This window comes from Macaca fascicularis, chromosome 9 (assembly GCF_037993035.2).
Source record: "Macaca fascicularis isolate 582-1 chromosome 9, T2T-MFA8v1.1".
Classification (NCBI taxonomy): domain Eukaryota; kingdom Metazoa; phylum Chordata; class Mammalia; order Primates; family Cercopithecidae; genus Macaca; species Macaca fascicularis.
The window spans coordinates 55193655-55219056 of NC_088383.1; the positions used below are offsets into that span (position 1 = coordinate 55193655).

Here is a 25402-nt window from a genome sequence, read left to right on the forward strand (position 1 = left end):
ACACGTATTTATAGCACCATTGTTCACAATAGCCAAAAAGTAGAAACAAGCTAAATTCCATTAACTGAGGAATGAATAAACAAAACATAGTTTATCCATACAATGGGATATTTTTTGGCATTAAAAAGGAATGAATGCTGGGCACGGAGGCTCACACCTGTAATCCTAGCACTTTGGGAGGCTGAGATGGGCAGATCTCTTGAGGTCAGGAGTTTGAGACCAGCCTGGCCAACATGGTGAAACCCTGTGTCTACAAAAATACAAAAATTAGTCAGGCGTGGTGGTGCGCACCTGTAATCCCAGCTGCTCGGGAGGCTAAGGCAGGAGAATCACTTGAACCCGGGAGGCGGAGGTTGCAGTGAGCCTAGATTCCCGCACTGCACTCCAGCCTAGGCAACAGAGCAAGACTCCATTTCAAATAGAAAAAAAAAGAAATGAAATGAGCTACAGATACATGCCAAACACTGAATGAACTTCAAAAATATGCTAAATGGAAAACTCACTTACGGAAGACCCCATATTGTATGATTCTATCTGTATGAAATGTCCAGAATAGGCAAACCCACAGGGTCAGATTAGTAGGTGAGTAGTTACCTAGGACTAGGAGTTGGGGAGGGGGAACAAGGAGTCAGTGTTAATGGGTTCGAGGTGTCCTTTGGGGATGAGATTATTTCAAAATTAGGTTATAATGATGGTTACACATACAACTCTGCAAATACATTAAAATCTTTCAATAGCATACTTTTAAGGGGTGAATTTAATGGTATGTAAATGTATCTCAATAAAGCTTTTTGGAAGATAATAATAATAACACATTACAGAGTACTCCTCTGGAAATGGGTGGCTGACGGGCTGTATCCAGCCTCTACAAGTGTTTGACGGATCATTGTTGACTTTTGAGTAAACAGAGATATTCTTCAGGCTTCCCCAGTCCACACCTGTCTGTTGTCTATATCAAGGTTTTCTCTCATTTCGTTTCCTGCTTTGGCCCCTGGAAACATTTGAGTCTGTGTCTCCTTCCAAGGGAAGGAAGTGGAAGGAATCATTCTGTATGGACAGTGAAGTTACCTGGGCTGCAGAGGGGCCTTTGGGAGCCAATATTGTGATACTTTTCTACATATTCCTCAATAGTTGAACTTCTTACAAGGAATATGTAGTATATCTGGGTTGTTTTCTTTAACTCAAAAAAGTAAAAGAAGGAAAATAATATAGAAGCAGAAAAATACCTATAATTCATGTTTAGTTGTTTTCACTTTGTCTTATTCACTTTTTAAATGTGGGATTGTGCTATATATACCACTTTGCATCCTCCTTGCTGCACTTTAGCCTTATAGCAAAATCATTTTCCCATATTTTCAAAATCTCCTCATAAACATTATTCTAGTTTCTATGTAATATTCCATTGAATGAATGCCTCATCATTCACTTAAACACCCGGCCTCCCTGGACATTTAGGAGGTTTCTAATTTTTATATTCTTATAAGCAATGTGAAAACCCTTGTATGTGAAATTTGTATGCATTATTAAGTATTTTCCTAGGATAGATGCCCAGATGTGACATTACCAAATAGTAAAAGTTATTAGTACACATTAACAAATTTCTCCTCAAAAATCTTTAACCAGTTTTCATGAGCCATGTAAGGGTCCCTGTTTCACCAAACACTTGCCATAGCTGAGTAGTATCTTCATTTTTCTTAATTTTTCTAAGTTGCAACAGCATCTCTCAGCCCTGTAGCTTCTTCTTCCCCTATGCCCAGCCACCCTGTCAAGGGGTGAGAAATCCCACACCAAGAACACAATTGCCCCATCCTCAAAACTATCTTTAGCTCCATCCCCTTTTTCATCACAAACATTCCATGAAACAGAATAAAGAAACAAGAAACAGCCACACGTATGTGGTTACTGAGTCTGTTATGGAGGGGTCGGCTGATGGTTGCACTGGGCCACTAGACGTGCATCGTGAGGACAGGGGCCTGCCAGCACGGAGGGCTGAAGGAGAAGGAGAAGAAATCGGACTCCACCTCTTGCCATTCAGGAGACTTAGCTTGGGGTTGATTAGACTGAAAAGTTAAAGACAAAACTGTAAGACATTTAGACTACAGATGATTATTCTTCCAGGTCTCAAGCTAAAAGGATTTTTCAAACAAGGCTCAGAACGTGTTAAACACAAAGGAAAAGATTGGTACGTTAAGGACACTCTGTTCATTGAAAGACACCAGGAGAGAGAGAAGGCAAGTCATAGAGTGACTGACGAGAGTTATTCCTAGCATGTGAAGGACCTGCAAATCTTTAAGAAGGGGAGTGTCATTCGCTAGAAAATGGGCAAGAGGTTTGAGTACTCACTGTACAAAATATAAGCAGCAAGTATACAAAAGGTGTTCAGCTTCATTAGGAATCAGAAGATCACAGTGAACTGCTGCTACTACCACACACATGCCCCCCAGATGGGCAACACTTCAACAACTGACAACACCTGAGTATTAAAGAAGATCCAGAGGGCTGGGAACACTCACGTACTGCCCAGCAGGAGGACAAATTGATATGACCTCCGTGGAAAACAATTTAGCAATATCTAGTAAAACTGAAGCTACACTATAATCTATGACCCAGAAATCCTATAGTGGGATCCAAATTTGTGTGCATGTGCGCCTGGATACTCACAACAGCATTACTCATGATGGCCAAAAAATGGCAACAGCTCAATGTCCAACAGCAGTAGAATAGGTAAATAAATTGTCAAGGAAAATTCTACCCAACAAGGAAAATCAACAAACTGCTGCTAACATGGACAAACCTCACCGACGCGGTGTTGAAGGAAAGAAGCCAGGAGCATGTCTGGCCAATTCATAACTTTGGAATTAAATTGTTTAGGGAGGTGTGTCGAAGCGGAACCTTAAACAATAACAAGAAAATGACTATCATAAAGCTGACAATGGTGATTACCGGGGGTGGAAGGAGGGTTGATTGGGAAAGGTAGGGGGTGAGAGTATGGACAACGTTCTGATTTTTGACCTGGATGGTGGTCGTACAGGTGTTTTGTACATTTTTCTGCATGTGTGAGTGTGTGTGTGCATATATACATATCCATACATATTTTATATATTCTATTTCCCCATTGAAAAATCAAAAATAAAACTTATATGCCATTAGTGTCAAGTGTGGGAGAGTAACCTGCTGTGCTGTGGGTCATGTTAAGGGTATATAAATGTGTGATTTGTTTTAGAGTATTTGTGCACAAGCCTCTCAGCTCAGGCACCATATGATGTGTTTCCAGACTTTCGTACCTGGTGCAGTGCACACATTGTACTTGAGCTCTGCCTCCCATCCCAAAGGGCTGTTGTTTCGATGCTTCTTCCTCGACTCCCTCAGCCACCTCTGGCAAAGCCCCTGCAGCCAGTTCTCGGAGTACTTCTGGCCTGTGAATCTGGGTTAAGATAAAATACCTGTAAAATTCGTTTACTTTGTTATAAGCCATTGACACTTTAGTATGAATTAGTGGGGAAATCTAATTAAACTTTGCTATCTACTCATCTAAGATAACACAAACTAGCCCAATTCTCTGGGAGCTGCTTAACATTATCACAATGTTGCAGCAGGGGGCTTCTGGTGAGATAGTTTCCCCCTTTCTTAGATTTAATCATTTTTTTCTTCCTCCTTCCACTCATCTGTCCTTTTCAGAAACCCTCCTTTGCTTCCGTTCAGGAAACACTGAACTTTGCACTGTCTGCACAATCCTGGAGTTCCTCTTTCTCACAAGATTTCTCAGGCTTCTAGATCAGAGTTTGGAAGTAAAGCAATGACTAAGAATAGTCCCCACTATGTCAGAAAGCTGGTGCTTCTCGCCGGCCCTCCTTACTCACTCAGCCACACAGGGAGAAGGAGAAGCAGACCCAGGTCATAGCCCACAGCCTGTGCTCTCCCACTGTGACCGCATCTGTCTGTGTTACATGCACACTCACACACGGCAGTAAATGGCAAAGTGTGGGTGTTTGTTAATCGATGTAATTTAATCTAATCATTCTGTGACCTGCACTTTTCACTCATCATTACGTATTGAAGAGGATCTGGTTGACACGGACAGATGTGGTTCATGCAGTTAACTTCTTCATGGAACATCAGTATCTGAATAACCCAGGTGCTCATCCGCTCTCCTGCTGATGGGCAAGCGGGCTGTCTTTAATTTCTAGCTGTTACAAACCAAGCTACAATGAGCTTTCTCACACATCTCTCTGTGCTCTCACAGAAGAGTTACTGTAGGGAATATTCCAAGAAGTAGAGTTGCAGGGTTGCAGACCACATGTGTTTTTAAGCTTTCTAGATATTGCTGATTGTTTTCCAAAGGCATTCTGCCAGTGGACACCCCAGCAACTGTTTCTGAGATTCACTGTTTCCCTGCATCATCAACACTTCGCATCTTCAGATGTTTTCATTCTTGTGTGTGAAATAGTATCTCATTTATTTTCCTCTGCTTAAACTGCTACTTATTTCTTGCCTTCTGGGAATGCACCATAATTTACTCAGCCATTCCCCTATTCACTGACATTCAGTTCATTTCCCATTTGTAAGTGTGTCTGTTTGTTTTGGGTACTTGCAGTACAAACAATGCTGTCAGAACCAATCTTGTACAAACATCTTGATGTACTGGTGCTTTAGTTACTGGCAGATCCATTTCCAGAACGCAGATTGCTGGAACAAATCAGCATTTTTTTCATTTTAAGAAATACCAACAAAAATCGTTTCACAAAATTGTATAGTAATTTGCAGTCCTACCAACTGTGTATGAAAAGATACTTTTACCCACCCATACATTTATCAGTACCCGATGACCTTGTTTGACAGTCTACAAACCCCTAAGACCTTGTGGTTGTTTTAATCTGCACTCCCCTGACCACTAATAAGTTAAGCATCACTGCATTGCCTATTTATAAGCTTTTTTTTTTCCCTATTGTTCTTTCAATTATTAATCTAAAGGAGCTCTTTCTATATCAGGATAGTATCCGTTTGTTACATATGTATAGCATTTATTATTTGTCTTCTGTTGCTTTTGCCACAGGAGATTTTGGTTCTTTATTTTATTAACTATGTATTGTTTACATCTATAACTTTTGGGTTTCCTACTTTGCTTAAGAAAGCCCTCTCCACCCCAGTGTTACACAAATATTTCCCCTGTAATTTTGTCTAATACTTTTATAATTTCCTCTTTGAGTTTGCACCTTTCATTCATCTACCTTTTTTTATTTTCTGGGTTTTTTTTTTTTTTTTTTTTGAGACAGAGTCTTGCTCTGTTTCCTAGGCTGGAGTGCAGTGGCATGATCACGGTTCACTGCAGCCTCAAACTCCCAGGCTCAATCCATCCTCCCACCTCAGCCTCCCAAGTAGCTGGGGAGTGTAAGTAGCATGGTGGGGAGCACCAAGTAGCATGGTGCACCACGATGCCCCACTCCTGCCACATGTTTTCATACATGCTGCAAAGTAGGGGTGGAACTCTCCCGGTAGCATTCCTTCCTGACTTGGATGACAGGGACGATGTCCTTCCTCCTGACTTGGATGACAGGGATGACGACACCCACAGTACAAGCTGGCATAGGATGGTAGTCGTGAGCTCTGGAGTTGAGTGTCTGGGCTCAACTCACACTTACCGGCACTTTCTCCAGTCCTGTGAAAGTTGTTTAATCTGTCTGTGCCTCAGTTCCCTCGGCTATAAAATGGGGGAAATAACAGTGCCTTCCTTTTAGGGATTTTGAGATAATAAGTTAAACCATGAAAACACAGAGAATAGTATTTGGCACGTAGAAAGCACTGGATAAGTGTTGGCGAGTTTTGTATTACGTACACATAGTTTCTGGGTCTGTTTCTGCACTTCATGTGTTAGCCTATTTTTCTACTTCAGACCCCAGCACCATTTTTTGGTTATAACTTTCTAATAAATGTTAATTTCTGTTTCATATCTCACTGTTCTTTCTTAAGATTTTCATAATGAGAATTACTTTGAATTTCACATAACTGTGTTATATGTCGGCATTTTAGTGAGATTCAGTCTTTCTATCCAAGAACACAGCATGTCTTTCCTCCTCTTTAGATCCTGTGTCATGTCCTTCCATAGAATTTCTAGTTTTCTTCATGCAGGTCCTTCACCTTTCTAGCCACTCTACATGTAGCATTTGCTGTTCTGAGCAGGATATTTTTCTGTTTGCAAAAATGTTGCTGGGATAAATGTAAATTACTTGTTTCTTACATTTACTGTACATTGGTCTCTTACTGAATTCTTTCATTGGTTCTAATCACTTATTCTTGTTTGTTTATTGTTAGTGAGCCTGGTTAGTTAATGTGCTCGTATTATCTAAATGATAATAATTTTGTCTCTTACTTTCCATTATCTACATGACTGATATTCTTTTCTTATTGCATGGCTGGAATTCTCAAAACAAGTAGTGGTGGTAGGGATGAACATCGCTCTCATATTTTTGTTTCTTTGTTTACTATTATATTTGCTGTAGTTTTATAATGAATATTCTTTGCTGTATTTAGGAGTTTATTGATTCATTCTAATTTAATTTTTGTTCAGCTGAACGCGTTCAATTAATTTCCTCAGAAGGTTCATGTGTAGTGTAAGATCTGAGTCTGTGCTTGTCCTCCTGTCCCCCCACCCATCCCCTCAAAACAAATTCCCCTGCCTTCATTGATGACAATATGAGAGGCTTAGATGAAGATCTAAAAAAACTCTGTATACACTTCATTCTTCCCATTTTCAGAAGGACAAAGGAGAAATATGATAGTTTGATTGTTTCTTTTCCTAGAGTTTCTATCTCCCTCCCTCCCCCACTTTCTTCCTCTCTCGTTCACTCTCTGCATCTCTTTCCTTCTCTCTCTCTTTCGCTCATGTTCTCCTGCCTCTTGGACATTTTAAATTTTAATCAGTATACACCTAGATGTATCTTTTTCCTTTTTTTTTTTCCACCTAAGACTTGTCATTGAGAAAAATGATGAGACGAGTCTCAATCATTTTAGGAGACTTATTTGCGAAAGTTAAGGATGTATGCCTGGGAGACAGCTCTATGTCTTTCTCTGAAGATGATTTTGAGGGCTCCAAATTTAAAGGGGAAAGGGCGGGATATTGAGAAGTACACAATTTTCATGTAAGAGCAGGGCAGGGAAAAATAGTCATTCATGCCTTTGTCTGGCTCAGTGAATCTGCATTTTTTAACATAAGATGATATAAACAAATGGGGCAGAGGAAAATGCAGGGAATCTGCATTTTACATAAGAGAAAATAGACAAAATAGGGCAGGGGAACAATCAGATATGCATTTGTATCTGGTGGGTGACTGCGCTTGTAAAGATAAGCGATCAATTTGCATTGCCATGGTGAAATTTTAACAGTTCACTAGGAATTTCCTTGTGAGCAAAATACGGTGGAGACATGTAGCTTTTCATCATAGCCATCTTATTTAGGAACCAAAAGGGGGAGGCAGGTTTGTATGACACAGTTCCCAGCTCGACATTTCCCTTTGGCTAAATGAGTCTGGGGTCCTAAAATTTAATTTCCTTTCACAGACTTAAGATATTGAAGTATTTTTCAACTTAAGGAAGTTCTTTTATTTATTTGATTTTTTTTCACTTCTCCATATATTACTCTCTCTCCTTTTAGAGCTCTTCCTCCTTGCTTATTACATCTGCATCTGGCTTTCATGTCTGTTAATGAAAAGAGTCACACTCTGTGAAGTATTTGAAAAGATTTATTCTGAGCCAAATATGACTGACCAACGGCCCATGATGCAGCCCCAGCAGATCCTGAGAACATGCACCTAAGGTGGTTGGGGTACAGCTTGGTTTTATACATTTTAGACAGACATAAGACATCAGTCTCATGTAAGATGGACAGTGGTTCAATTTGGAAAGGTGAGACAACATGGGGGAGGGGAGCTTCCAGGTCAGAGGCAGATTCAAAGATTTTCGGATTGGCAACTGTTTAAAAGAATTATTATCTAAAAATTTGGAATGTCTAGGTTAAGATAAGGGGTTGTGGAAACAAAGTTTTTATCATGCAGATGAAGCCTCCAGATAGCAGGCTTCAGGTAGAATCAATTGTAAATGTTTCTTATCAATCTTAAAGAGTCTGTTCTATCAGACTTAACATCTCTGTGTTGATGTGAATGCTGATCAGCTGTGCCTGAATTCCAGGAAGGAAGAGAGTACAATGAGGCATGTTTAGCCACCCATCCCTATTATGGCCTGAACTAATTTTTCAGGTTAACTTTGAAATGCCCTTGGCCAAGGGAAGGGTCCATCAGTCAGTTGCAGGGCTTAGAATTTTATTTTTGGTTTATATGTTTCTCATAGTTTCATTTATGACTTCCATTTCTTTGTAGTTTTGCCCTGTATTGGGGTTACATGTTCTTCTATTTTGCACAAAGCACTTCCTGGCACGTAGTAGGTGCTCCATAATTAGTTATTGAATGAACACCTTCTCTCTTCTAGGTGTTAATGAGTTTAGCTTAAACCTTTCTCCTTACATATTTTAAATTCAGCCTAAAAGTTTCTCTGTACATAGTGAACTGTAACCTAACTGGACATGTAAACAGACTGTCACCTACTCTCATAGCAAGTAACCAAGTCTCAGCCAATCACAGCAGCCAGACTTCAGCCACTCACAGTGGCCAGCTGTTCAAACTGGGCTCAAGTAAGGCAAATGCTGAGCCATCACCAATCTGGCTCTTTCTGTACCTCATTTCCATTTTCTGTACATCACGTTCCTTTTTCTGCCCATAAATCCTGTCCAACTACAAGGCAGCATCAAAGTCACTCTGAGCTGAATAAAATACCTAGGAATCCAACTTACAAGGTATGTGAAGGACCTCTTCAAGGAGAACTACCAACCACTGCTCAGTGAAATAAAGGAGGACAAAAACAAATGGAAGAACATTCAATGCTCATGGATAGGAAGAATCAATATCATGAAAATGGCCATACTGCTCAAGGTAATTTATAGATTCAATGCCTTCCCCAAGGTAATTTATAGATTCAATGACTTTCTTCACAGAACTGGAAAAAACTGCTTTAAAGTTCATATGGAACCAAAAAAGAGCCCACATTGCCAAGTCAATCCTAAGCCAAAAGAACAAAGCTGGAGGCATCACGCTACCTGACTTCAAACTATACTACAAGGCTACAGTAACCAAAACAGCATGGTACTGGTACCAAAACAGAGATATAGACCAATGGAACAGAACAGAGTCCTCAGAAATAATACCACACATCTACAGCCATCTGATCTTTGACAAACTTGACAAAAACAAGAAATGGGGAAAGGATTCCCTATTTAATAAATGGTCCTGGGAAAACTGGCTAGCCATATGTAGAATGCTAAAAATGGATCCCTTCCTTACACCTTATACAAAAATTAATTCAAGATGGATCAAAGACTTAAATATTAGACGTAAAACCATAGAAATCCTAGAAGAAAACCTAGGTAATACCATTCAGGACATAGGCATGGGCAAAGACTTCATGTCTAAAACACCAAAAGCAATGGCAACAAAAGCCAAAATTGACAAATGGGATCTAATTAAACTAAAGAGATTCTGCACAGCAAAAGAAACTACCATCAGAGTGAACAGGCAACCTACAGAATGGGAGAAGATTTTTGCAATCTACTCATCTGACAAAGGGCTAATATCCAGAATCTACAAAGAACTCAAACAAATTTACAAGAAAAAAACAAGCAACCCCATCAAAAAGTGGGCAAACGATATGAACAGACACTTCTCAAAAGAAGACACTTATGCAGCCAACAGACACATGAAAAAATGCTCATCATCACTGGCCATCAGAGAAATGCAAATCAAAACCACAATGAGATACCATGTCACACCAGTCAGAATGGCGATCATTAAAAAGTCAGGAAACAACAGGTGCTGGAGAGGATGTGGAGAAATAGGAACACTTTTACACTGTTGGTGGGACTGTAAACTAGTTCAACCATTGTGGAAGACAGCAAGTTTATTAAGAGTGTAAAGCAATAAAGAATGGCTACTCCACAGGCAGAGCAGTAGCGTGGGCTGCTTGACTGAGCATACTTATAGTTACTTCTTGATCATGTGCTAAACAATGGGTGGATTATTCATGAGTTTTCCAGGAAAGGGGTGGGCAATTCCAGGAACTGAGGGTTCCTCCCTTTTTTAGACCATATAGGGTAACTTCCTGACATTGCCATGGCATTTGTAAACTGTCATGGCACTGGTGGGAGTGTCTTTTAGCATGCTAATGCATTATAATTAGCATATAATGAGTAGTGAGGATGACCATAGGTCACTTTCATCACCATCTTAGTTTCATTGGGTTTTGGCCAGCTTCTTTATCACAACCCGTTTTATCAGCGAGGTCTTTGTGCCCTATATCTTGCATCAACGTCCTATCTCATCCTGTGACTTAGAATGCCTAACCTCCTGAGAATGTTGCCCAGTAGGTCTCAGCCTTATTTTACCCAGCCCCTACTCAAGATGGAGTTGATGTGGTTCAAACACCTCTGACATTTTCACAGCTTAAGTTTAGTCAATAAGTAAACAAAAAGAAAAGCAAAATAAACATTTTTGAAAACGCAAATGCCCAATGCCACAGGATAAGTTTCAAGGATGCCAGGATCTGAGCATGTTTATTGGATGCAGTGCATGGCTTGTCTTTGGGGAAGCTGTTTTGATTGTAATAATCTCTAAACCTGCTATTAGCCAGCAGGTGAGAGAGGGAAGCCTTTTAGCTGTCTGTGTCTGGGTTCCTCTCCCAGGCCACCTGCTGCCTTGTCGTCCTATTGTGAAGGCATAAGAACTGTCCCATTTCCCCAAATGCCACATGCAGGACATGCATGCAGTCCAGGGCACACACTGACCAAGCTGGCAGAATGGTGGATGTCCAGGTTGGGCGTGGCTGGGCAGCCTTAACACCTTCTACCTCCAGTGACTGGCAAGGCAGGCTTCTGCTGTTCAATGTCACCTCTAGTAAGTGAGGTCTCCCTAGACTACCTTCAGAACTTTTTATGCAGTGGTGTGCACCTGTACCACTGTAAGCTCAGTCTCAGGGTTCCCACTCTGATGCTCAGGGCACAGCCAATTTGGTGCCACTGGACTTTGGAAGCGGTCCCAGAAGCTTACTGGACACAGGGTCAGCCTGTGATGTGTTGACTTTAATTGTGGGTACATCAATCTCCCTGTGTAACACCGTCTGACAGTGTGGGCAGCCCTCAGCTGAAGGGGCAGACCAAAGGCCGGCATTTAACCCAATTTCTTCTCCTTTCTCATGCTCAGATGGATGGAGTGGAGCCCTGGCTTTCCCTTGAGCATCGATGCCAAATGCCACAAGGATTTACCCCGTGATATCCAGTTTGATAGTGAAAAAGGAGTGGACTTTGTTCTGAATTACTCCAAAGCGTAAGTTTACGAGAACTGAGGGACTAAGGGCAGCCCCTCCAGTGGCTGGTGCTGGGGGTGGGACCCTCACTCCTTTCCTGATGGGGCCCTTGGGTTGGGGGAACAGCCTAGCTGAGCCAAATGCTTTGATGATATGTTGGCCATAGAGTGGATTCTCAATGCACAATTGCAGGACAACCAGTATCTAAAAAAGTCACAACCTAGAGGACTCCAGACACCAGACATACATGTGTTTTTGGCCCAAAGCCGGGGTCTTTAGTTGGAATGCCTCTTCCCCGTCCACATCTCATCCCCTCTATGGCCACTTCAAAGATGTGAAGGCTTTGTGTCCAGGCTGTCACCAAGATGGCAGGTGCTATGGTGAGAATGGCCAAAATGCCAGTGCTGATCCCATGACATATGTCCCCTGTTCCACCATCACAGCCCCACGAGGGAGTCACAGTCATTGTCTCCATTTTACAGTTGAGGAACTGAGGAATACGGAGGTCGAGTACCTTCCTTGCCCAAGGCCCCCAGCTAATAAGTGGCAGAAATATGGGTTCTGTGCACCTTTGTTTCATCTGAATGGCTGCAGGGCTTTTTAAAGCTTTCCCAGGCTATCAGGAGACTCCAGGCTGCTTATTAAACATATGGATCCCCTGACCCTACCCCAGGGGTAGTGGAGGGGGTCTTTAAATCTGCACATTGACCCTGTAGGGAATTGTAAAAATCATGTCAGTTTGGCAAACCCTAAATCCATGGTTCTGAAACTGGACTAACCCTTATGTAATCCAAAAAGTATGTGAGACAGGTTTCAATCAATTTAGAGGTTTATTTTGCTAAGGTTAAAGACATACATGGAAAAAAGGAACACAAATCCACAGGAACAATTGGTGGTCTGTGCCTTTTTCCAAAGATGCCTTTAAGGGCATCAATATTTAAAGGAGAAAAGCAGGCTGGAGGGAAGAAAGGGAGGTCATAGTCACATTACTGAATCCACATGTTGCAAAGGAAAAGGAGCAGGTAGGGGAATAGTGAGTTATGTATTCCTCTTGCACTCAGTACATCAGCACTTGATAAGGTGGACACTGAGAGCTACCTGTGGGGGTTTTTACATTTTATCTGTAGCTATCTTAGTTCCTTGCATGACTCAGCTTTCAGCTTAATTTTTCCCTTTTGGCAGAGTGAATTGGGGTCCAAAGATTTTCATTTCCTCTTATACCTAGAATCCTCTGAGGAGCATTAGCACCTCCCAGTGCCAGGCCAACCCCACACCTACAGATGACAGTCTACGAGGGTGGGACCCTGGCCTTGGGTCTGCACACCCAGCAGGTAGACGGGGCTGAGAACTCAGCCAGTCTTCAAAGCTTAAAATAATATTATTTATTCTAAACACTTTGTAGGTGTTTTGGGGAGTACAGTCATCTATTTTAAGCTTCATGGCCATCCTGGGAGGTAAATAATATTATTGACCATTTCTAGGTGAGGAAACTGAGTCTTCAAGGGTCAAGGTCAAGGAGTTTGCCTAAAGTCATTTAGGCAGAAATTGGCAAAACCAGGATTTGAATCTAGGTCTGTTTGTGTCCAAAGCTGGAGCATTTTTCTCCTACCACAATCAGGGTCTCCTAGAGAGAAAAAGTAAAACCAAGCATCTGGATTGGTAATGCAGCAGTACCCAACATCTCCCTGGAAACATCATGGAAGTTAAGGGCTCACTTCCCTTCCCCTACTCTGGGATTGGGATTGCTGATCAAAGCCATGTAGCTTTAGTGGGGTAGGTCCCAGACCAGGATGGGACAAGCAGGACAGAAGGCCCCTATGAAAGAGACAGTTTGGAGAGGATGATAAGGATGGTGAGGTAGTAAGGTGGAGAGTAGTGCCACCTGGGCTTAGTAATGGTGGAGGAGGGAATGGAAGAATACAGGATGGATGGACAATCAAACAGATGGACAAGCAGATGGATGGATTGAGAGATGGATGATGAATGGATGGATGAAGGTAAGGAGGAAGGAGGGAAGAAGAGGTAGATGGTGGATGGATGGAGGGATAGATGAGAAATTGATATATGGATGGATGGATTCATGGATGGTGGGTGGATGGATGGATGGATGGATGGATGGATACTGAGATGAATGGATGGACAGATGGGTGGATGGATGGATTGATGGATTGATGGCGAATGGATGGTGGGTGGATGGAAGTGTAGACAGAGAGATGGATGGATGGATGGATGGATGGATGGATGGATGGATGGATGGATTAATGGTGGAGTGAAAGTGAAGGCCAGACTGCCTTTCTTATGTCTGCTCAGTGTTTCTGAAGGTCATTGTCATCTCTGTGTCTCAGGAGCCTCTGTATCTTAGCAGCTGTCACAGAATAGGTGCTCATTAAATCCTATTAAAATGAAAGTGTGACCCAGCTGGCCCCTGAGTGCCAACTGGGTCACGCTCCATTTTAACAGCATTTAATGAGTGCCTATCCTATGGTATAGAAGGTATCTGTGCACCTCCTTTTCATGTATCCCCATCACGGCTAACAACAGCCTAGATATATGGTTCTCAATCCTGTGTGTTTAGTGTTACAGACTCCATACTGCCCACTCTGCACAAACCGTGGAAGGAGGGGCGGTCCAGCACAGTTATATTTTAGGGCTACTGGGGGATTCCAGTATATAGCCAGGATTAAGACCACTGGCCTGTATGCCTCCCTGGGCCTCCCCACCCCCCACATAAGGTTGCATCTATTTGCTGAGTCAAGTCCATCTGCTGGGTCCCAGGGAGTGCTTCCTCCTCTCCCAGCTCCACCATCTCTCCTGAGTGAGGGCAGGAGCATCTTTCCAGCTGCCTCCCTGGACTCCATCTCTCAAGACACGGGGAGGGCTCATTCTCAAGTGCATGTATAATTTGTTGGAGGCTCGCTCTAAAAAGTAAATATAATTTCTTGGTTGGCTCAGCTGCAGGTGAGAGCCCAGATGTCTCTGCCCAGAAATGGAGACACATCAGTAGGGACGTGCCCACCCCTGCAGTCTCTCGGGTCCTACATGCATAGGATGCCCCACCGTGGGGATCCAGCAGGGCTTTGCAGAGCACCTCTAGTCTCTGACCTGGCTGTTTCCTGTGCCACACCCGCCTGCCCCACTTCTTGGCTAAGACATGGGTGAGGAGCCCCTTCTTGCAGAAGCTTCTAGAAGCCCCTGGCCTCAGTGAGGTCCCCTCCTCTGTGTTCCCCAGTGCCGCCCACCCTGCCCTCAGCCCCAGAAGTGCTGCAGCCCACTTTTCTCCACATCGTCCTGTCACTTAGCCCCTTGAGTGATGGCCTATTGACAGGAGAAGAGCAAAGGAATCCTGAAAGGGGCCCTTCTGCCCCTCTTGGCACAGCAGGCTGTACAGTAAGCTTAGCCCCGCCTCTGAGCACCGCATCTGTGCCGGCACAGTGGATGGAGACCCTTAAGGTCTGCTGGGGAGAGAAGAGGTGTCCCTGCATTTGAGGAGCTGAGCCAAGGGGGCTGCGCCACAAGGAAGCAGCTTAGAGGAGCCATTGTGGGGATGAGGGGTGCCTGGGAGAGGGCTCTGGGCCGGTGAGGGTGGGGGAGACCCTAGGGAAGTCATCTAAGTTCCCTGAGCATCAGTGTCCTCAAATGAACAATGAGACTCGGCCCCAGCTCCTCCTCAGGGTTGTTGTGAGATTAAAATGGGACCGCATACATCAGACCCTCAGAGAAGTTTCTCCCTAAAGACAGCCTTAGTCTTCTCCATTCTTGGTTCAGGCCCTCTGGGACCCCATCTCCACCATCACACACCGGCCTAGGGCTGCACTCTTGGAAGGGCCCCTGCGCTTGCGGGGTGGGCAGGGGACCCTCGCTCCACCTGGGCGTTCTCTCTGATGGGGCCCAGGAAGGCTTTGCAGCCGTGGGCCATCTGTCCAGGCCTTACTGGGCCCAGGCAGAGGTACGTGGGACCTGGAGAATGGCACAGGGGATTGCAGCGGAGAGAGACTGTGGGCACAGGTGTGGCGAGGCCAGGCCGCCGAGAGCCAAGTGGTTTGCGAAATTTCCTGGTGGTGTGGAGGGAAGAGCAGTTGATGTGTTCACCACCCCACAGCCTGTTTGCAGCCTGGAAGACGATTGCAGGGGGTGGCAGGGCTGAAAAGACAATGTCCCCGTTAAAGGAAATTGAGAAAGAGAGTTTCCTTCCTAGTGGGGCGGGACAGTGCAGATAGGCGACCGGTCCTGGAAGAGGTGGGGGCCAGGGGTGGGGGGCTCACACGCCCTGCTATTTCCCTCTATGAGAATGGGCGGGAGCAGCTCCGGAAAGGGTCGCGGATGGAGCCGCCCTCACCCCAGGACCCCGCCCTCACCCAGGACGCCAGGGGTGTCTTCCGGTGAAGGCGGCATAGGAAGCGCCAGTCTGTGCCGCAGTGTAAGTAGAGGCGCTATGAGCCCGAGTTTCCCACGTCCAGGGATAAATAGGGAGCTGTGACAGTCAAGCCGCGCGGAGGTTGTCCTGGCTGCCTTTGTGGTCAGGTGAAGGCACAGACGCAGGGAGGTCGGGCGTGCGCCGGCAGGCGGAGAGCAGGCCACTGGGAAGAGGCCGAGAGAGAACGCGGGGCACCCGGCCCGGGGGGTCATTTACAAGGGACGCTGGGCACGAAGGAGGCTGGGGCGAAGTTGAGTCCAGGGGTTGGGTTGAGGGAGCTGTGCAGCGAGGCTGAGCGGAGAAGGTGACGAGGGACTCCTGGTAAAAGACGGGGGAGAGGGGACCTGGGGGCAGGCAGAGGCCTAGGGGGTGCGCTCTGAGGGCAGCCCCTCCCACCGGCCCTGTCCCAGCCCCACAGGCCGGCCACATGCCCTGTGCTCCAGACGACCCAGCTACATGGATGGCAGCGTCCTGAAGGGGGATAAGGGGTAGGGATTGGGTGCGGAGGCTCACGCCTGTAATCCCAGTGTTCGAGAAGGCCCGAGCGGGATGAGCGTTTGAGCCGGGGGGGTGGAAGCTGCAGTGATCTGCACCACTGAACTCCCGCCTGGACAACAGAGTGAGACCCTGTCTCAAAAGACAAAAAACAAAAGGCACCAGGGGTGCAGGGAAGGAGCGATAGTCCCCCAGGCAAGGAAGGCTGCAGAGGGGCCAGGCCAGGAGATAAGGGCCCTGAGCTCAGTGGAAGGGCAGAGTGCGTGTGGAGGAAGGGAGGGACTCACGAGCACCAGGAAGAATGAGGGGCCAGGCTGGGTGTCGGGAGAAGTGATGGCGAAGGAAAGAGAGGCGGGAAGAGGAGGGAGCCTGCTGGCCTGGCATTGGAAAGCAAAGCGTGCGTTTGTATATGGGAAGAAGACACCATCCCCTCTTATCGTCATCCCAGCTCAGAAACCATTTGGCCCCGTCACCAAAGCACTCATAGGAACCGCTTTTCCTGTGACACAAGTAGAATTCTCCCACTTAACTTCCCAAATGCTACCCTAAAACCTCTGAAATCCTTGGAAATTTTCAAAATAATTCCCTCCTATTAACTGATGCCAATAAAACGTACTGACTTTCATTAAATTTTGTTGTGAGATCAGAGATGTGTCCCACTGTAAAATAAATTTGTTTGGAAAATGTAGGGGGGAAATCCATCTAAAATTTAGACAAGGCTAGAAAATTTCAATGTTATTTGCTAAGGTAGCATCATATTGTTGTTAAAAAGGCGTCATAAAATAAGACGAAGAGTTAATACAAAACATGAAGTCATGTTTCCCTCAACAAAAACGATCTGTTCTGTAGTCAAATTAATTTGGAAAACATTGCAACCTCTTCAGCAGTGGTTATCAAAGTATAGCTTGCGTCAGAATCCCCTGGGGCCCTTGTTAAAATCTGGATGGCTACACTCACCCCCTAGTGTGGGTTAAACTCAGTGCCCACTGGCAGGAAACTGAAACTCGTGGCTGAAATCACCGAGGAGGCCTTCCCTGTTAAACCTCTGGCTGGGGACAGCTTGGTTTCCTCGCTGCTTCTGAGTAACTCTGGCACGCAGTTCCTCCTAGCCACCTGCTGTGCCTGGAAGGGGGCCAGCCCTCCTCAGCAGGCTTTGCCCCCGCCCTGCACAGCACAACTGTGGCATGAAAAATGGAAAAGCTGTTAGCAGAAGGAAAGAGCAGGGAGACAGAGGTCAGGTGAACCTCCATGGCCTCGTTAAAGGAAATTGAGAGAGTTTCCTTCGAGTGAGGCGGAACAGTAGAGAAATAAGGCCGGTCCTGGGAGAAGTAGGGGTGAGGGGTGGGGCTCACCTGGCACACGGCCAACAGCTGGTGCCCAGTTTGGGCCACAGTTTGGCACAGGAGAAAGCTGAAGGTGCAGGAGAAAGCTTGGTCACCACCCCGAGAACAGGTGATCAAGGTGGCTGTTACCTGCCTGTGTGACCTTACCTGGTGCCCTCTCTGGCCTGCAGGTTCCTTCTTTTTACAAAAGCGGATCTTTGAAGCCCTGAATATTCCAGTTATCTATAAGGATATAGAAATATTTTGCCTCTAGATGACACGCAAATATGTTCCTCCTAACTCCACTTCTTCCTGGATCTGTGGCTTCCTCTGAAAACTGCCACGTCCACCCTGTTTTCAGAGCAAACCTCCTGTTTTGAGGTCAAACAGACCCAGCTGGGGAGATGGTGACTCACTCCTGGTTCCTCCAAAGAACAGGGGTGAGCAACCACCCGGGACCTCAGGCGCCCCAGCACAGGGCCTCTTTCTGGAGCACCATCTGGTGCTGGGCCATCTTCAGGCCCTACAGGGCTCTCGGGGCTTGGGAAGGACTCTCATCTCCCAGAAATAAGTTCTTTTCCCCACCCAGACTGACACCAGATGCTACAGTGAGGCTTACTCCTCTAGTTTGACAAGCGTTCCTAGCCCAGGACACTCAGCTGACAAGAGGTGCTGGGGGAGGAAGGAGGCAGCAAGGCTGAAAGAAGCTTCTCTGGGTATTCCGGTGCCTGGCTGCTGGTCGTAGCCTTGGTGAGGCCACAGCAGCCTCCCTGGAAGGCTGCAGCAAGAATCTGGGTAAAAGCCCCTCCTTCCCCACGAGGGGCTGGATCCAAGTGAAGAAGGTACCAGAAGGACTGGAAGATGATGCTGGCATTATTCGACAGCTCCAGGTTGCTGTAGCACTGAGCACCTACTGTATGCAGCCCATCACAAAGCCGGCCACACCGCCCAGACTGTGCCATGGCAACTTCCAGCAGTACACCCTCTTGGCCACCTGCAGGCTGCTTTTTTGTCCTGACACATGAGGAGAAAAAGACAGTACTCACAAAGGCTTCCAGCCTTGTGGTCCCAGTACCCTCTCCTGAGCATCATGGCCTCCTCGGAGACCCAGGGTAGCCAGGACAAAGGAGAGAAGCATTTGCTAAGCTAAGGAAGGATGGAAGGGGATTGCTGTTCTGCCCGGATGCGCCCCTAGGCCTGGCAGGGCAAGCAGGACAGACCCCCAGTGTCTCCTGCTTATCCTAAGAGTTCCCCTGTGTGGTTGCTCCAGTTTGCTGCCTTCATGCATGGTCACAGGGTAATTCCTCTGGTACGACAGAGCTGGGATGTCACCAAGCCCTGTGTCCCATCAGCCAGGCTCTCCCCAGCCTCCATTCTCTGATTCTGCTGGATCAGGAGGATGTGGGGAGGTCCCTGACTCCCCAGATTTCCCCATGACAAGGTGTGTGTGTCTACAGCTCAGACCCAGCCACACTCCACCTGAGAAGTGGGGGATCCTGGCCACGTAGGGCTGCCTCCTCGGGGGTGGGCAGGAAGAGGAGCCACTGGAGGAATGCCCCGGGCACAATCCCCTGCACCAGGGTGAGGTCACCTTTTCGTCCACGAGGCGGTGCTGCATGAGCCCCTCTGGACACTAGGAGGCCTGGGCTCAATGCTGAGTAAAGTGCAGGCGTGACTGTGCCCTCAGCATGCATAGGGCAGCGGGCACCGATTCATACACATGAGTTTGCACCTAAGCTGCAGTAAGAGCTACAGAGGAAATGAACAGAGACAGCATCACTCCAGGGAGCCCTCCAGACGCACTCACCCCATACGTGCAGTAGGAGAATGGCGTAGCCTATTGGGACAGCCACATCAAAATACCACAGACCAGATGGCTTAAACTGCAGACATTTGTCTCTCACAGGTCTGGAGGCTAGAAGTCCAAGATCAGGGTGCCAGCCAATCCATTTGCTGGTGAGGGCCCTCTTCCCAGCTTGCAGATGTCTCTCTGTGTTCCCATAGTATGGTCACGTGGCAGAGGAGAGATGGGGACAGGGCATGAATAAGCCCTCTGGTGCCTTCCTTTTCTTAGGAGGATGCTAATCCCATCATGGGTGCCCCACCCTCGTGACCTCATCTAACCCTAATCACCTCCCAAAGGCCCCACCTCCTAATGCCATCACACTGGGGGTCAGGGCTTCAACATGTGAATTTGGGGGGCACAATTTAGCCCACAGCAGAAAAGAAAGGGGCACTGAGCATTCCAGCCTGAAGGGAACAGATGTGCAAAGGCCCAAGGCAAAGGCCTGGGCTCTGAGGGGCAGCCAGAGTCAACGCTGAAGAGTGGGCAGTGATCGAGCACTGACAGTGGGGAGGAAACAAGCTAACTTGTTAATCTCAGTCTTTTGTGTGCCAGAGAGAGAAACTGAGGCAGCCTGTGCCATGGTGAACACTGGGCAGCATTCCCACGCTCCTGTGCTGCACCCTGCAGGGTTATGGAGGAAGCCTGGGAAGCCTCTCCCCTCTTTTCCAGCTTTCCTGGACCCATCCCACACCCTGCCTCCTCCAGGAAGCCCTGGGGGTTGCTCACACACACATCTCACTCCTTGGTACCTGCAACCTGCATTCTGAATTTAGCAAGCTCTGGCCTTGGGTTTCTATTTTCTCGTCTTGTGCAGTGAGCATTTGGAAACTTCTGTCCTCAGCACCAAGCATGGAGCCATTTAGCAGAAAATAAATGAGTTTTCAAGTCAATTGAACTGTTCGTCTCCCCAAAATCCAGGCAACACAGTAGAGTAGCTGGATCTCTGTTCCTGGAAGCTTTCTCAGGGACTGGCCCACTGAGTGGGGGACAGCAAGTGCCTGATGAGTGAATGAATGAATGAATGAACACATGTGTGAATGGAATTCAAGGCACTGTAGGCTATTCTGGAGGGTATTGGCCTGTGTCTTCGACAGGTGAGGTGCATTAGGAACAGCATCCCGTATAGATGCCAGTTTCTGTCCTGGTTCTGAAAAGCCAATCACCTGTCTCTGCAGAGCTGCCTGGGGCCGTGGCGGGGGGGTGTGTTGTGGGGACCCCTGAGAGCTCACTGTGAAGGGGCTCTGCAGAGGGAGGCATGGCTGGTGTGTACAAGGTGACCTCTCTCCTGGTCTGCAGGATGGAGAACCTGTTCATCAACCGCTTCATGCACATGTTCCAGTCTTCCTGGAATGACTTTGCCGACTTTGAGAAAATCTTCGTCAAGATCAGCAACACTATTTCTGGTGAGTGTGCCTCTGGGGGCTCTAGTGGTGCTGGGGACAGGGGATGCTGCTCTTCTGTCTGAGACTTACCGCGAAATTGACAAGGGCTTTCCTGCCTGCTGCAGCATGGGGGCCTCGCTGCCACCATGCCACCCTGGCCGGCACCCCCTACACTCCACAGCTTTTGCATCACTGTGGTCACACTTGTGCCCAGAGGTTTCTCCTCCTCAGATATTCAAGCTCCAGCACCCTCGACCTCATTTCACCATCGAAGTCTGAAAAGTATCAGAACTTTTTCTTGGCACAAATCAATCATTTGTGCTTCTGACCAGAGCAAAGGCAGAACTTGGCTTGTGTTTTAGGCATTTACACGAAAGCAACTTTGGGTTCCTTTGGATAAGGATGTGTTTGGTGAGAGCACTAGCTTTATAGTGGCCAGTCATGGCATGGGAAGGACGTTAAGGAGGCAGGAATGGCTGGACAAGAAGAGGTGCTGAAATCAGGACATGGGGAACCAAACTTGGAAAACTGTCCCCAGGGACTCTCCTCCACGCCCCTCCTCCTTTCATCCTGGACTATCCATGCTGGGCTGAAGGACCTGAGTTCATGAGAGACGGGTGCCCCGGGAGGCTTCTGAGCCACTAAGGGCCAGCTCAGGGATGATGAGATGGTGCCACAGCCTGACCCAGTGATGGGCAGGGGACAGCAGTTGGAGCTGTGTCCATCCAGGGAGCACTTGGGGGAGGAGACCAAGCAGGGACTCTGCTCTGCAGAGGTCAGGTGAGGTCAGGAGGGCCACGGTCCTGGCTGCCCTCTGCTCAGAGCTCAGGGTGGGCCTCGCTTCTCTCCTGGTAGAGCGGGTCATGAATCATTGGCAGGAAGACCTGATGTTTGGCTACCAGTTCCTGAATGGCTGCAACCCTGTGTTGATCCGGCGCTGCACAGAGCTGCCGGAGAAGTTCCCGGTGACCACGGAGATGGTGGAGTGCAGCCTGGAGCGACAGCTCAGCTTGGAGCAGGAGGTCCAGGTAGGGGTTGATGGGCTGGGGAAGTGGCCAAGGTCACAGTCTGTCAGGTGGAAGCCACTTCCTCCTGGCCAGTGCTCATAGGCCCCCAAGACACTAACTGCAGGCCCATCTGGCCTAGAGCAGCCGCTTCCTTTTCCTGGCAGCAGTGTCAGCCAGGGTCCTGGGCATTATGCAGACTGTCTTGTACAATATCAGAGGAGGAATTGCGGGGAATGTTTCTCCATGATGTTCGAGTCTGGGAACATAATGTCAATATTTTCACTATCAGTATTAATAATTACAGGAGCTATCCTTGATTAGGGGCCTGTGGTGGGACAGGCATTGTGACAGGTGCTTTATGTACACAGTCATCAGTTGTCACCCACCTTGCAAAGGGGAGAACAGTGGAGAAAGAAGTAGATCTTGTGTGAGAATAAAAAAGGGGCATGAGGAGAAACTCAACAGAATGTTTGACTTTCTCGTTAGAAATGCTGCTGCCTGTGCTCCTGTCGCACCCTCCTCCCCACCCTCACCTGCAGACTCAGCTGCCTCCGGCTGCAAGGCTGACCTAGTCTTGAGACAGAAGTTCAAACCAGCTCCATCTGAATCTGGTGGGGCTCAGCAACAGGTGCTAGCCCATCAGCCTGCCTCTTCCCCATGGAACCAGTGTGATGGGGCCTTCTGCCACCCAGGCCCTGCTGCCTGTCCCCAGGTGTCCAGGTGGCCTCTGCTGCTTCCAGTCTTTTAAGCTCAGCTTACCCTGGGGCCCTAGTTGGAGAGGGATGGTTGGTGCCCTTTAGAGATAAACCTACAGCCCCAGTACCTGGCCCATCTGAATCTAGAGGGCCACCCACCCAGCTGAAGTCCCTGGACAAGTCTCCTGCCCCAGTGCAGGCAGCGCTTCCTAACCTCCTCCTCCTGCACCCAGCCAGGCCCAGACCACTTCCTGGTCATGGGAACAGCTGACAGTTACAATCCCCCATACACTGAGACAGCATCTGTGTTCCTGAGTGGACTGAATTGCTAGACTTAGTAACATTGATTCGGTGGCTATAGGTTTCAAACTTCAAGTCAGAGATCATAGAGATTAAGCCATATAGAATCCTAGAATTGGAAGACTCTGAGCAGCCATCTGTGCACCCAGCAGCCAAGGAGTCGCCGTCCTCAGCACTTGGGCAGGGCAACAGCCTCCCACAGGGAGTCCTGGCCACCTCCAGGACACGTGGGTTATGGGTCGCCTTTCCTTTGAGCTGACCTACCCCTCACTGACTAGACACTTTTTGTTTTGTTTTGGTTTGTTTTGTTTTTGTTTTGTTTGAGACGGAGTCTCCCTCTGTCGCCCAGGCTGGAGTGCAGTGGCCAGATCTCAGCTCACTGCAAGCTCCGCCTCCCGGGTTTAGGCCATTCTCCTACCTTAGCCTCCCGAGTAGCTGGGACACTGACTAGACTCTTAACACACACACACACCTTCCCATCTCCTACACACCAGCATGATTCTTAATCCCCACAGTCATTCATGCTGCCCATCTGGCAGCACCTTAGTGATCTACAGCAAGCTTGTGGCCTACTAAAAATGCCTACATTGTTTTGTAAAATGTGCAGTTATTTTCTGGAACATGAAGAGGGAAATCATATCCCTGTTGTTGGTATTGATTCAGTGTTACAGCTCAAGTTTGTTTGAGTTCTTAGTCTTTGTATTTGGATTCTTTGGTTTCAGATTACAAAAATCAACTCCATCTGGTTTAATCCAAGAACTCTATTGGCTCAGGCAACAGTAAAAAGCAATGCTAACTCATTTGGGACCAGACCAGGGCTCAGATCATCCCCTGCACTGTCTCTCTCTCTCCATGTCTCAATCCTCTGCCTCTGGTGGATTTTTCCTCAGGAGGGTTTCCTTACCTGGAGGTAAAGAATGATCGCCAGCAGCTTCAGATTTACCTTCCACCAGCTTAGCAAACACCACCCCCTCCCAGCAAGAAAGACCCTGTTTCCTAACACTCCCAGCAGATGTCTTAGGCCATCCTCGGGCCTCACTGATTCTGTGAGCCCGTGCCCACGGCCAGGAGAATGGAGACCCAGAGGGGACAGGGATGCTAGACAGGCAAGAACTCCAGTGTCAGCAGCAGAATCCTAAAACGTCAGAACTGAGAGATCGGCCTGCCCCTCGTTTTTCAGAAAGATGCAAGGGAGGCCTGGAATAACAGAGAAATGCTGCAATCTGTGGCCCCAAATCCCAGGCCTCCTGTTCCCAGTATCAGGTTCACCAGCCTGGGTGGTCTCAAGATTGGATTAGCAGCCATTCCTTCTGGGTAGAGTCTGATGGTCACTTCAGCTCTCAAAGTCCAGCTGTCCAGCCGTCGTCCTAGAAGGCAAGACAGCAATGTGCCCGACCAGCCCGAGGGTCTCCACCTGCCTCCCTCCCCAACACAAGGTGCCCTGAGCCCCTCCGCGGGAAAAGTCCCCATTTCCCCGCTCCCCCCGCCCTCCGGCCCCCCTCCCCCCCCCCCCCCCCCCCCCGCCATCGCGACAGATGCTCAGAGCTCATCCTTGGTGTCAAACGACACAAGCAGGAGGGCGGTGGCCAGGCTCCGAGCTCCCGCCGTCCTGGGTGGGTGGCTTCAGTCCTGCGTGCCGCCGAGCAGCGATCGGTGAAGCTGTAGCGGGGCGCTCTGGATGTCTCCAGGCGGAGTAGACCCCGACCCCTCCGCAGTCGGGACCCTCACCCTTTCCTTCATCACTCAGGAAACAGAAAAGGCTTCAGAAGGAGCGGCCATACCCCCGGCCTAAGCGCTGCACAGCAGCCCTGCACCTGGCCTTCCTAGGGGCCCCTCTGCCGGACCCACTGCGCGGCTCCCAGCGGTCGCCCGCCTCCCATTTCATGGGCACGCTCGTTGTGTGTCGAGGGGTGTTAATTCCTACAGAAAAGGGCACGGATCCGAGGGTCAGCAAGCCCGACGAATTTACACCAATGACCCGCCGTGTCGCCAGTCTCAGACCAGGGCACAACAGGCCAACCCTGCAGACCACCCCCACCTGCCCAGCCACTGCCCCTTCCCCCTCTGCTTCTGCAGCCCCTCTCCCGCCATACGCTCATTCCCGCCCCCGCAGACCTTCCCTACCTCCTGGAGACCCCCCTCAACCCCTGTAGATTCCCCTGCCCGTGCAGAACCCCCTCTCCCTTCCCCTGCAGCCTCCCTACCCGACCCGGTGGACAGCCCTGCACCGCTTCCTGTCTCTTCCTCCCAAGGGAGATCCCTGTCCTGGCTCTGACTGGGGTTGAGTTCGCCCAGTTTTGACCTCTGTGTAGTCCGGCAGCATCATTTTCTGACATTTAACTGGTCGCATCTATTTCACCTAACCTCTCCTTTCTTCTTATAATCTGACACTCAGGGCGGTCTCTCATCTTTCCTGCCAGTCAAGCAGGTTTCAGACGCTACAAATGCAGAGTGAGCTGCTGCCATTCCTTCACCTTACCCCGAACTACCACAACCTGTGAACACCCTCCATGTGAATCAATCAGCCTTTGACACATTCTA

The 25402-nt window shown here is 47.9% G+C and overlaps 1 protein-coding gene across 2 annotated transcripts in view; it reads left to right on the top strand.

Annotated features, from left to right (window-relative positions):
• Positions 1-25402, top strand: part of ALOX5 (arachidonate 5-lipoxygenase) — a 60345-nt gene that overhangs the window by 17334 nt on the left and 17609 nt on the right. Inside the window, exons 4-6 of one of the 2 annotated variants that reach the window (XM_005565109.4) lie at positions 11298-11420; positions 20774-20880; positions 21715-21887. In XM_005565109.4, coding sequence (XP_005565166.2) covers positions 11298-11420; positions 20774-20880; positions 21715-21887 — 403 coding nt within the window. Of the gene's footprint in view, positions 1-11297; positions 11421-15684; positions 15818-20773; positions 20881-21714; positions 21888-25402 lie in introns of those variants that run through there. The other variant, XM_074001547.1, reaches the window with a different exon arrangement.